Here is a 12,041-nt window from a genome sequence, read left to right on the forward strand (position 1 = left end):
ACTTTTTCTGATGCATGTGCTATGCAATTGCTAGTTCTGACACATACACAAAGCAATCTGTAGTGTCTTTGTGGTTTTTACTTGGAAATGTATACAAACTGAGTACTGATTTGTGTTCTTACTACAACTTCTTTCACAAAGTAGCGTTTTAACTGACAGATCTGTCTTTTAAGTATAATCTTTGTGCCAGAAGTACTATTTCCAATTTTAACTAATAATCTTGGCTTTTATCATAATATAACCAAGCTACTAGTAAAATACTTACAACCCAAGTGTAACAGCAATTTACTTTAGGGCTCAGCTGCACACCAAGCCCTTCTGCAATCTCAGCCAAATGTGTAACTAGTAGAGTCATATGAAGACAGAAAGCACTAGTCAGTGCCCACTGCTACCATCACCTTCCCTTGTTCTTGCTGTTGCTTTCCATCTTGTACTGTAGAGACCAAGCTCAAAGGCACCACCATCCCTTGGCATTGTACTTGTATGATACTGTGGAAGCATTTTCTACAAGGTGCTGTTCAGCCACATCTGTAACGCAGGAGTAAAGATGAGAACCGAACCTGTCACTGACGCCACCAGAAATAGCCACAGGAAGATGCGATCCAGGACCTGAGCTACAAATTTCCAGTCTTGGACAACCTGGGAAGGAGAGGGAGAACAAACAAAAATAGTAATGAGCCCAGTACTTTGTTGATACTGCTACATATATTTCAGCTCCAAAAGTCTGTGTTTAAACTTAGAAGTTTGTAGCATGCTGTATCATAAAACAGACATGGATCACCTTTTTGGTACCCATAGCTGCAAATCACTCAAAACACCAAAACAAATCCACAGTTTTACACTCATGGTAATCAGACTTCTTTCAGCCTGTCCAAAAGCTTTTAGCTAAGTGCACATGCAAAAGTCTAAAGACTCAAGCTTGAAGATGGCTTCATAATGAACTGGGTTTCTTTTCACAGAACTGCATTTCCCTTGAAGTGCCAGGGCCTGGCTCTAGCACAGCACTTTGACGCAGACATTGCTTCCAGTACAAGTGGTCCCACTGGCTTGTGTTTGCTTAAGTGCTCTGTTGGCTCGGATTGTGTGCATTCAGGAGGGGAATTTTGCATTGTGAGTACTGGCACAACCCTGCACACACAAAAGAGCTATTTATAAAAGCAATTCAAGGCATTTTTTTTATTAAAAATTATTTCAGCTTTGAACAGAAGGCTTCAGTCATGGACATTATGCTCATAAAATGCACGTTCGATTTACTGGTCATCTTTCTGCTGAAGTCCTCTCAACACAGTTTGAACAAAGCCCTGGCTTTTGCCAAAAGGGTGCAAACAGAATTTCTGTATGCTGCTAGGTGCATTGCTTTGCTGTCCTACCCTTGCATGAGACGCACACAGTAATTTTCCATTGTAATAGCCAAGTGGGTTGTTAGGAGGAAGAGAAAGATGGTAGTTAGGGTCTAATCTGAAGAGATGTTAGTGAAAATCTAGAAGACCTCCACTCAAAACAGGGCTACAACACTGTGTATTGTCACTGGGAGGCCAGGGCTGAGACCTAGCTACTGTTGTAGAGCCTGCCTGCAAGTGTTGTGAAAGATACAATGTCAGAGCATGTGACAGTTCAGAGGTTTTCCAGATCCATATCTATCACCAACTTAAGCAGGACAAGCTTATTCAAATAAACCCAAAGCTGGAAGTCCTCCAGGAGAGGCTGCTGTAGCCTCTCACACCTGTGAAAAGCAGGGACTCTCACAGCTCAATACAGTTCTCTTGAAGCAATGCGTTTTCCTGAAAACCATATTATTTATCAAGCAGGGGAAGTTCTGAGGACACATCTTAGATGTGAGCAGGAGGAAGAGGCAAAGGGAAAGGCATGCAGAAAAGGTAAGAGCTTGGAAGACATTGCTATCAAGTAAAATGTGATCCCTCCTTGCCCTCCCTTCACCTACCTGTCTGATGAAATGCTCCTTTTTAACATGCCTGGAAATGTATCGAATGGAGTCAGCTGCCTTTTCCAGAAAGGCAATAACAATTTTCTCTCCATCTTTTGCTTGCTTGTGTTTCTGCTTCCCCGGGAGCTTTGATTTCAAGGTGGTTTCCTTTTCTTCAGTCTCTGAGAAGGAGTATCGATCCACATGGCCCTTCATGCAGAGCAGTCGAGGCAACTTTTGGAGGAAGAGTCTTTTAACCCAGGGGGCCATGGGATGGTAAGTTGCTGATGAGCGGTGGTGGACGTTGATAACAAACACAGTCACAATGATAGAGAGGGTAACAAAAATCATGATGAACAGAAGATACTCACCAATCAGAGGGATGACTTTGGAAGAAGAAGGGATTATTTCCTCAATCACTAAAAGGAAAACAGTGAGGGAGACTAGAACTGATGTAGACAATGAAAGCTTTTCTCCTTCATCTGAAGGCAGGTAAAACACCAAGACAGTCAGAAAAGACAATCCCAGGCAAGGGATTATCAAGAAAAGAGTGTAAAACAGGGGAAGGCGTCTCAACACAAAGGAGTAAGTGACAAACGGGTAAGAGTACAGCCCATCCTTCCTGTTGCCTTTCATACCTTTGGCATTTAAGATCTCCCACTCCCCATTATCAAAGAAGTCTTTCCTATCTACATTTTCATCCACTAAAATCAAGTCCACCATACTGCCATCATATGTCCACGACCCAAACTTCATGGAGCAATTCTGCCTGTCAAAGGGGAAGAAGGTCACATCCATCGTGCAGGAGCTCTTATAACTGGCCGGTGGCGTCCAGGTCACCACTCCATTGTACTTCACTATGGCTTTCGTCATCAAGGATCCTTCAAAACGTCCATCAGCACTGGGAGTTGGACAGGAAGAAACAGTACCAAGTTCAGGACTATGTTTGCCCCAGTCCTACTCCCTCACAGCTCTGCTGTCTACCCATCGCCTGGAGCACAAAGGAAGCCAACATTCATACTGCCTTCTGACAGCGTGTGCGGCTTCATGGTGGCAGACATGCCTTGCCCAATCTCTGGCCTAAACCCGGAGCAAGGAGACATGCTACTCACTTTTCAAACAAAACAATGTCGGGAAGCCACAGGGACTCAGAGGGGACACGGATGGCAGTGATCCCACCGTATTCCTCTGGATTCCAGGAGAGCTTGTGGTCGATCCATTCCTGTAACAAGCCAGCAGAATCCTCTGCCCACTCATACACAACAGTCTCATTCCTCCTCCCTCCTCCTGCCTCAGAGGGACTGCATTGCCCAGGACAATGGACAGAACTTGGTGTAAGACTGCTCAGCTGCAGAGAGGATGCCAGGGAGGCATGGCCAGGAGACATTAATCCCCACAAGCACTTCCCCTCCAGCCACAGGTGGGCCCCAGCATGCCTCCCATCCCTTTGCAGGCAACCTCAAGGCAGGCACTCCCAGGGAACACCTGACTCTCACTTCACTCACCACCCTGCCCAGGCCATCTGAGAGTAGTCCAGAAGGAAGGAGCCACTTCCCTTGGATATGGCACCTCTTCTTCCCTCTGAGAACCAGCCCACAGTGGTTTTGGCTGGCACTGACCCCATAGAAGAGCCAGCTGACATGGCTACTACTACACAAGTTAGAGGTGGCATTTAATTATTTTTCAGTGGAAACCTGGCTTTTTTCAGTGAACAGAATACAACTCCTAATATCTGTACACTGTCCTTGCAAACCAAACCATTATTCTTTCATCAGAAAGACCTGCACGCTATTGCAGGAAAAATAATATGACACTTTTGTAAAGTATTTGTTTACAATCCTGAAGAGACAACAATAAAGAAGCAGAAGCAGGGGGAGTCCTGTCGATTTTCATCATGCTGAACTCCAGAATAATTTCTCTCTCCTCTTTTTGTTTTTCAGTAGGGAGATCCTAGAAAAGTGGCTCTAGCAACCTGGAGATTTCCATGGATATGCAGTGGAAAAGCAGATCTCTGCTATTATTGATGGGGGCTTTCACTTGCCCATGGGAACAGCAGCGAGAGGAAGCAACAGCTGTAGACTGTGGTCAATACCAAGAAGCGGAAGATCAACCTCTTTCCATTAAGCTCCAGCACTAAGAGCTCTCCAGGGATGTGGGGGCCTCAGCCTTCTCTGAGCAATTTCCTCCATGACTTAAGGACGAATCAAAAAGTTATATTCTCTGCTTCTTCTCACACCGTATTGTTCCCCTCTTACTGAGAATCATAGGATCATAGAGTCGCTTAGGTTGGAAAAGACCTTTAAGATCATTAAGCGCAACTGTCAACCTAGCACTGCCAAGTGCACCACTAACCCATGTCCCTAAGCATCACATCTACATGTCTTTTAAATACCTCCAGGGATGGAGACTCAACCGTTTCTTCGATTCCACATGGTTTTTACAGCTATACCTACAGACACTTGCTACTACGGTCCTTTACAGTGTGACAGCAACCCAGAGCCTCAGTAGAGAATCTAAACACAGACAGTAAGAACAAGTGTCTTCTTCCTCCAGGTGCAGGGAAGGGATGGTGCCCAATGTTATGGGAAGGTGGCTGCTAGACCCCTCCTAAAATCTGGCCCAAGGCCCAAGCAAAGGAGGTAGTTGCCCAGCGTGGTACCATAGCAGGATTAATGGCCCCACCACCTGCACTAAAAGAGACATGGACCCACTCTCTGAACTGCCCAAATGGCTGATATCAGCTACGAGGCACAGACCTCCACCCCTGGCTCCTCCTACTGCTGAAGGAGGGATGGGGGCTGTTCAGATGTAGAAAGAGAAGAGGGATCATTGTTGCTCTTGGCCTCAGCAGCAAGGACTGAGCACACCACTTCTAGCGTGAACTTTTCTGTGTGGATGGGTATCTACCAGATGTTTCCAGCAGCCTGGGCTGTTAGGTGGGCACAGACTCACATGTGTCCTGGACACCTCCTGTAATAGGTGCAAGAGAGCTTAGGCTGGAAACATACCTGTTATGCAAGGGGATAGTCAGGGCTGACAGCAGTAGACAACACAGTCAGCTCATAGCCTGTGCTAACACAACAGAAGCAAATACCCTGTGAGCCATCTGGAGATATAATCATCCCTCTGGAGTTGAATTGGAGCAGCCCCTTGGCCTGGGTTATTTGCTGCATCTGTAATACTCCTCCCTCCCTCCTGCACTGCATTGATTTCTCTCCCAGCTAAAGTGCTCTTTCATGTCTGCAAGGCAAATGGTTGCGTGTCTTCTTACTAGAGCAGAAAATAGATTGTGTGCAGACTTTGAAGATGAGCAGTTTAAAATGGGAATCTCCCTATGGGCAATGCTGACACAAACCGTAGCAGCAGATGCAAAAGGCCCTTTCTTCTCCTTTCTTCCAAGCTGCTCCAGACTCTCCCATAGCTCTCCGCTTTCCCCAGTTCTGCCAAATCCCTGCCTCTGGGCTGTCACTCAGATGCTTAACCCACAGCAAGAGGACCAAGAAACATTGGACCTGGATTCTCAATCCTTGCTAGGAGACTCCACAACTTGCTTGAACCCAGATACTTTCTCAGCAACCACTTAAAGCTCCTTTGCACTTTGTGTGTCTGCCTGCGTGCACAGCATCCAGTCTCACTATCTTGAGAATGTGGATGTTTGAGGTAAAAGAAAAAATATAAATAACCAAACAGGAAAACCTTGTATTTAAGCTTTGCTCACCTAAGAAAAGCCAAACTCTTGCAGAGAAATGATAAGTGTGATTCCCTCTCAACCTCAAACACCCAGAGTGAGGACCAGATTTCCATGACCTCTCCAGCCCCTGCAGAAGGACAGGGTCTGTGTCATGAGAGAATTCCAGTTTGTTTAAGTGTTTTTCACTTTTCTCTGTCCAAAGGAAAAAAAATTATTTTAATTCTGCTTAGTTTCCTAAGATGTTCCTAGCTGTTGAGCTTATGGACTCTAATAATCCCCCAAGCACTAGATTGCACACGAGACCAGTTCACACTGAGCCTACAGGAATGCATGACTTCCAAAGCAGGGACACCTGGGTCAGGCCACAGGTATTTAACACTTAGCCTGACCTCCTGGGGGCATCTGCATGTGGGAGAATCAGAGCCTGTGTCTCAATTTCTGCTCCCTCTACATTTCATTTAAGCCTTGATGTTCTCAACCCTTTAGATGGAGAAGGGATATTAGAAATGGTAACAACTACTGAGAGCCCAGCTCAGCAGTTTGCAAAATCATAGTGCAGAGTTACCCTAGGGAGCTGCCTTGGCTAAAATCTGAGCACAGCCTCCAAAAGCCTCCAGGGAAATCAGCATGTCTACAGTGCAGACTCCTGAGTTGGTACTTCTTTTAGCCACAGCATGAGGCAGAAGGATCAGATAAAGTGGCTTCCCTTTCATCCTTGTCCGTCCCAACACCCAAGAGGCAATGAGTGGATGGTGACACCTTCCTGCCTCCTGCAGCATCCTTGGAGTAACCTGCAGCAGAACCTGATTTCCCACAACAGGACTGGTGACGCAGGCCCCACAAGAAGGTGATGGTCAGACCCAGAAATATTCTGTGAAAGGCTGCAAAATCTTTCTGGGGACATTTGCAGGAGCAGAGAGAAAGAGGAGGGTGAAGTGTGTTGCTGTTACACCTACAGACTGCAGGGCTTGGACCTGCAGGGGGAGGTGGGTGCTGCAGCCTGCAAGGTGAGAGGATGGGAATGGGGAGAGGACAGACCTGGGTGAGGGGTTGCATTTGTAGGAGGGCTCAGTTGTCTGCCCAAGTGGCTACTGAGAGTAAGAAAGCCAAGATCTGGCCCTGTGCATGAGGCGTTCTGCAATTGCAGCTGAAGGTAGGAAAACGTAACACCGCAGCCCTTTCACGGCAGCGTCTCAGCAGTTGGATTCAGATCAGCAACAAATTTTCCCATCAAAAGGGGAAATTCCCATCCTTCCTGCAGCAAGGGGAAGCCTGAGCTTCTCCCCCTTCAAGGGAGAGACCATCTTCGCATATAATGTCCATATGGCCTTTAGGGGTCCTGCTCCACCCAGAAGTTCACACTCACTGCAGCACTACAGGGAGTACCAGATGGGGAACAAAAATTGAGTTGCGTTTCTCCCCCACCAGCCCAATGACCCCTGGTAACCACTTCCCATGGCATTGTTTCAAGTGCGGCTTGTGTTTTATGTACGCTGCCTAGAATCAGCTGACATGTTTATAGATAGTCACATGGCTGAGGAACTCAAAATAATTGTCACAAGGTCAATAAAACGGTGCAATGTAATCTAAACCAATTGCAGTGTTCTTCAGGAGTGAAGAAGAAAGGAGACCTAACAGTTCAACTTGCACCTTTCCAGCATTTGTATAAATTATTGTCACTTACAGAAAAAAAAATAATGTAAAACCAATCTGGTTAATTTGTCATGGATTCTAATTTTGGGGGGAGTAATACGCTGGTCTTTTGTTTCTCTTTGCTTATGCTGAGAAGAAATCTATCCGAGGCACCACTCTTAGCTTGGGCAAGAGACACAGTACTTGTGTGACCTCTAAGTTTGAGACAGGATAGTCCCACAGGGCACACGCAGCATCCCAGGGACAGCCACTGCAGTATCAGGAGGTGCTGCTTCCGTGAAATACAGCTGGCTTGAACACACAGCTGGGATGCAGACCAGGAGAAAAGCGTGCCCTATTTCCTAAAGGCCCACATGCCTGCCTTTCTGCTCCTTTATGTAATTGCTGAAGTGAGAGGAGTAAAGTAAAAATATCAGGCAAGATAACATGGTGCTGCTTTTGTCCAGCCACTTGGTGTTAAGAAAGGGGATGGATGGCACAGTGGGCAGCAGGCTAGGGTGGCCACTCAGCTCAGCAGCCCCACACTGAAAGGGGAGATCTGATTTGGTCTAATTTACCTGCTTCAGCCACACGTTGGTTGTCATCAGCTGATTCTTCTCATCCTAGGGTGACACAAGGTAGAGAGAACCGCATTACCAAAACAGACAAGAAACAGACCCAATGGCTGCCGAGTCCAGTCCTGTGCTGAGCAGAGGAGATCACTACAGTCCTGTTTCCCCATGGGCCTGGGCTCTTTAGTCACTGTTGAGGGAAGTGAACTGACTTTCTAGATACTGTCCCCGCTCTCACTGGGAGAGCTGAAGGCTGGAAAGCCAAGGCCTGGCATTTCATAGCAGCCCAAAGGAATCAGCAGGCAAAGAGCAGGGAGGCAGCAGGGCTCAGCCAGCAAGTGAGGTCAGGACACACATGGTTGTGGGCTCACAGGACAGGTCATCTCCCTACACTGCTCAGCCTGGAGTGAGTTTGGGAAGATATAAGCTGAAATATTGTCCTGAATACGTAAATAAAGCACAAAATTAGCGTCTGCCTTCCATGGCACAAGAGGATGCTGCCAGGGGCACAGGGATGCGCGGAGCACACTGTTGTGTTGTACCTTTGAGCCCCGTGCAAATTCCACTGGGCTTTGCAGTGACGGAGAGGAAAGGGAAGGGAAACTTTCCACATAGGCAAAACCACGGGATTGTCTGTTTTGCCTCTAGTCTCTTATCTGAGGGGCCAGCTGAGTCAAGATACAAGCTGTCTTTGCCCTGGATACAAGCTTGCTTAGAGTGAGCAACGTCCAACCTGCTCTACCCTTCCTCACATCTGTCCTGTAGCTGTGAATGTCATTAAACTGCAAATGTAGGCACCAGGGACTGTCTGGCATGGACTGCTTGATTAACACCTGATGCAATGAGGCCTTATTCCCTGAGAACAGCGGGGAAAAAAGGACCTTCAGGTTTGCTGCAAAATAAACAAGTATTATGGCTCATGCTGTGTGTGGGACAGGAGGTTTATCTCCAGCACTGCACCACACTTGGATTTTTGTTGCCTGACCATCACTTCGCATTTCATGTGTCAGGAGGCAAAAGCCAATGGCATCACCAGCCCTCCCAGGTGGATGCACGACTGTCTATAAAAGAAGGGATGTTTCACCAACCCAAACCCAGCACTTACTACATCCACAAGCTGTGATATCTTTAATCCAAAAAGGACTTTGATGGTGTCGTTGGAGTTTTCCACAGGGCGGACCCATTTCTGATAGCCTTGAAATAAGTGCTTGAGAAGCGCGTCCTCATTTTCAGCAATTGAACTGAAGGCAGCCACATCTAGAAAAGAGCAACAGAGAGTGGGGACGTGCTGAGAAGCAGACGTGAAGAATGGCACGACCTGAAGAAGTGAGGCAGAATGATGATGTGAGACATATCCACCTCTGGGCAGCTCTTGTCAGTAGAATCTGTAGGAATTCAGATGCACGGACTCTCAGCAGAACCAGGGCGAGGAGAGGGGAAGGCAAGACAGCCCAAGCCCAGCTCAAACACACACAAAAAAAATCATCAGACCAGAGCAGTGATGACTTTGTACTAGGTTTCTGTTTTCCATGGCCTTTTTATCTTGAGTCAACATACTTACCCAGTCTTTCTTGTTTATCATTCTTTAGAAGACATGCAGCCTCAGAGCATCAGTTCCTCCCTTTCACTCTTGAGTGAGCAGCAAATATCCAGCCTAATAAACGCCACTCTGAGCAAGCATTCTGGTTTTTCAGATACCTGTGGTGTACCACAGACAGCTGGGACCACAGGGGAAATCTGGTCACTGTGGGGCAATCCCTGGCTGGTTGGTCTATGTGAGGCCGTGGGCACGGGGAGACCTGGCAGGAAGCAGCCCAGCTGAAGGTCTGCCTGAAGCAAAAACCTGCTCCTACACTAGACCATCCCATTGGACAAAACCATTCCCTAACTCAGTCTGGATTCTCTCAGGATAGCACAAGGTCCAAGCAGCACTGTCATTCCCCTCTTCTAGCCACAGCAAATGCCTATTCCTTTTTGAGAAGCTGTAAACTCTGAAGCCTGGAGGTTGCCATTCATGGGGTAACAATTACTTTACTGTCAGATGTTCCAGCACAGGCTGTGCTTGGCCTCTGTTGTTGGATGTGCAGTTGTGGTGGGCTTAACAAACCCTGGTGAGCTGGAGGCCAGCTGGTCAGAGGGAGCTTTCACACTCCTTTCCACCTGCTCTGCACCACAGCCGGGGAAGCGCTCATGCAGCTAGCTGTCAATACAGTTTATAGCAGCCTCTGCAGCCATCCTGTGTCTTGCTGCTTTGTCACAAGACTTTGAGGTCTGCTATTACCAACTGGGAAAAAAACACAAATGCCCCTCCTGCTTGCTCCAGGGTTTATTCTTACCCTAGGGCTAACCCTAGCTCCACCACAGCAAATGGGGATCAGAGTCTGGGGTCTGTCCTAGGACACTGGATTGTCTGCCCGAACGTGCCAGAGAGGCATTGCATCTGCAACCAGAGGAAGAGAAAGAACACATTTCTCCCCCCTCAGTGGTCATAAGAGTCTCCCCCTGACACATAAGAGTCTCTGCAGAGACCCCGGCTCCCAGCCCTTTCACTTTCCCTTTAAGAGGTTCACAGGGGTGAGTGGCTGTTAAACACAGGCGATTTAATGGGAAATCTAATGAACAGAAAAAATCCACAATCCCAAAATTGTGCAGGATCAAGACCAGCTTTATCTTAATGCTGGAATACGTTGCTTTGTGTTTATTTGAGTGTAACTCCCTGCACACATATACGCAACCACACATCCCGTGGGGACAGCATCCGTGGCTGCGTATGAACTCCCTCATAGGAAAATGGTACCGTTCCACAGCCTGTACCTCAGATGAATTCCAAAGGCCCTAATGCTCTAAGAGGGTATAGCATAGAGGTGGTAAAGCTGGTTTTGGGGCTGGATATGTTGATTCTCAGCTTCTGGGGAAGCCACAGAAAAGAGTGAAAAAGACTTGAGAAGTCTCACAAAGAAGGAAGCCAGAAGGAACAAGCCTGGTGCCCTTATAAGACAGCCTCAGTACTTGCAGGAGGACAGTTTAAGAGTGGAAGTTTTTAGTGAGAAGAAAGACATATCAAGCAGAAAAAATACCCTGGCAGCTCCTTTCATCAAGCCCTGTCTGATGATTAAGTTAGATAAAGCCATGGAGAAAATACTGAACAAAGTAGCACTGACTGTGAAAGAACAGAGAAGCAGCCATAGGACGGATGCATCTCTGAAGTTACCATACGGTGCACAGAGAAGGCAAAAGTTGGGGAGCTCCCTGGCAGGTTACTGCACATACAAGTAACCGGGCACCGTTTGCCATCTCCCCTCTCCTCCAGGTTCCTGTTTCTCTCTGTGGTCTGTACCAGGAGCACTTCCCCACAGGTGCAGGGGCAAGTGTGCTGGGGCAGGGAGTCTGCTAAATAAACATGCAAAACACCCCCAGAAATGCAGACAGGACACGTAGCCTCTCCTCAGCTCGCCTGAGGCATTTCAGTTTTCCTCCTGTTGATTGAGATACTCCCATAACTCCCTTTAGCAGTGAGAGTCAAGCTTAGGATTTTTTTGTTAACTTCCACCCAGCGACCACCCCTCCACCTCAGTTATTAAAACCTTGTTATCAAACTGGCTGTGGTTGCAGTACAAAGACAGCAGTCGATACAACCCTCCTTTGCTAGTCAGACAGCACTAAGAGGACCAAGGGAAGCCAGCATCTACCTTGTCCCTCAAGCAGCAGCTAACTGGCCAGCAGAAAAAAAATCTTGAACATCTGCAGCTCAGCTTGGAAGAAGAAGAAATTGCACTTACCTGAGCGGCTCAGACACAGTGCAAAGAGCACTAGGCAAAGCATGGGCACCACTGTGGCTTTTCCTTTAAATCTGATCTTTGGTTTTCATAAGAAAATCAGTCTCATCCTAGTAGGAGACTAATAAAATCTAGTTAAAAATCAAGGCGGACAATTGAGTCTGCAGGGCAAGGCAGCACCTTTTGAGCCTTGTCTTGCCTCATCATGACGCTCCGTAAATCACACTTCATTGATTTTCAGTCAGCTGTCACATCCCGTAAGCCTAAAACAGGGCTCTGGGTCCTAAACTCTGACTGATTTGTTTGTGGCCGTATTTGGGCGGCTGTAGCCACTGCGGTCTAGGAGTAGAAGTGAGGCAAGGTTTTTAAGGAGGAGAAATAACTTTGATTATGCTGCCAGTTACAGCTGGGGAAAAAAACAGGCTGCAGATCAGACCCAAAGATAG

General features: G+C 47.2%; 1 protein-coding gene across 1 annotated transcript; it reads right to left on the reverse strand.

The window, feature by feature from the left end:
• Positions 1-504: 504 nt before the first annotated feature.
• CHRNB3 (cholinergic receptor nicotinic beta 3 subunit) lies at positions 505-11,641 on the reverse strand. Its single transcript, XM_074166940.1, has 6 exons — positions 11,599-11,641; positions 8,925-9,076; positions 7,826-7,870; positions 3,037-3,146; positions 1,943-2,825; positions 505-639 (listed from the first exon to the last, which is right to left on the reverse strand). The coding sequence occupies exons 1-6, from the start codon at positions 11,639-11,641 to the stop codon at positions 505-507; spliced, it is 1,368 nt and encodes a 455-aa protein (XP_074023041.1).
• Positions 11,642-12,041: the final 400 nt, after the last annotated feature.

The sequence above is a fragment of the Numenius arquata genome, chromosome Z (assembly GCF_964106895.1).
Source record: "Numenius arquata chromosome Z, bNumArq3.hap1.1, whole genome shotgun sequence".
Classification (NCBI taxonomy): domain Eukaryota; kingdom Metazoa; phylum Chordata; class Aves; order Charadriiformes; family Scolopacidae; genus Numenius; species Numenius arquata.

What these genes read in the sequence shown, in the direction of transcription:
- CHRNB3 (XM_074166940.1), bottom strand. Translation starts at nt 11,641, where the DNA reads ATGCTTTGCCTAGTGCTCTTTGCACTGTGTCTGAGCCGCTCAG. An exon ending in TATCACAGCTTGTGGATGTA is followed by an intron (nt 7,871 to 8,924) that starts GTAAGTGCTGGG and finishes GTGTCACCCTAG; the next exon opens with GATGAGAAGAATCAGCTGAT. An exon ending in CCAACGTGTGGCTGAAGCAG is followed by an intron (nt 3,147 to 7,825) that starts GTAAATTAGACC and finishes GGCTTGTTACAG; the next exon opens with GAATGGATCGACCACAAGCT.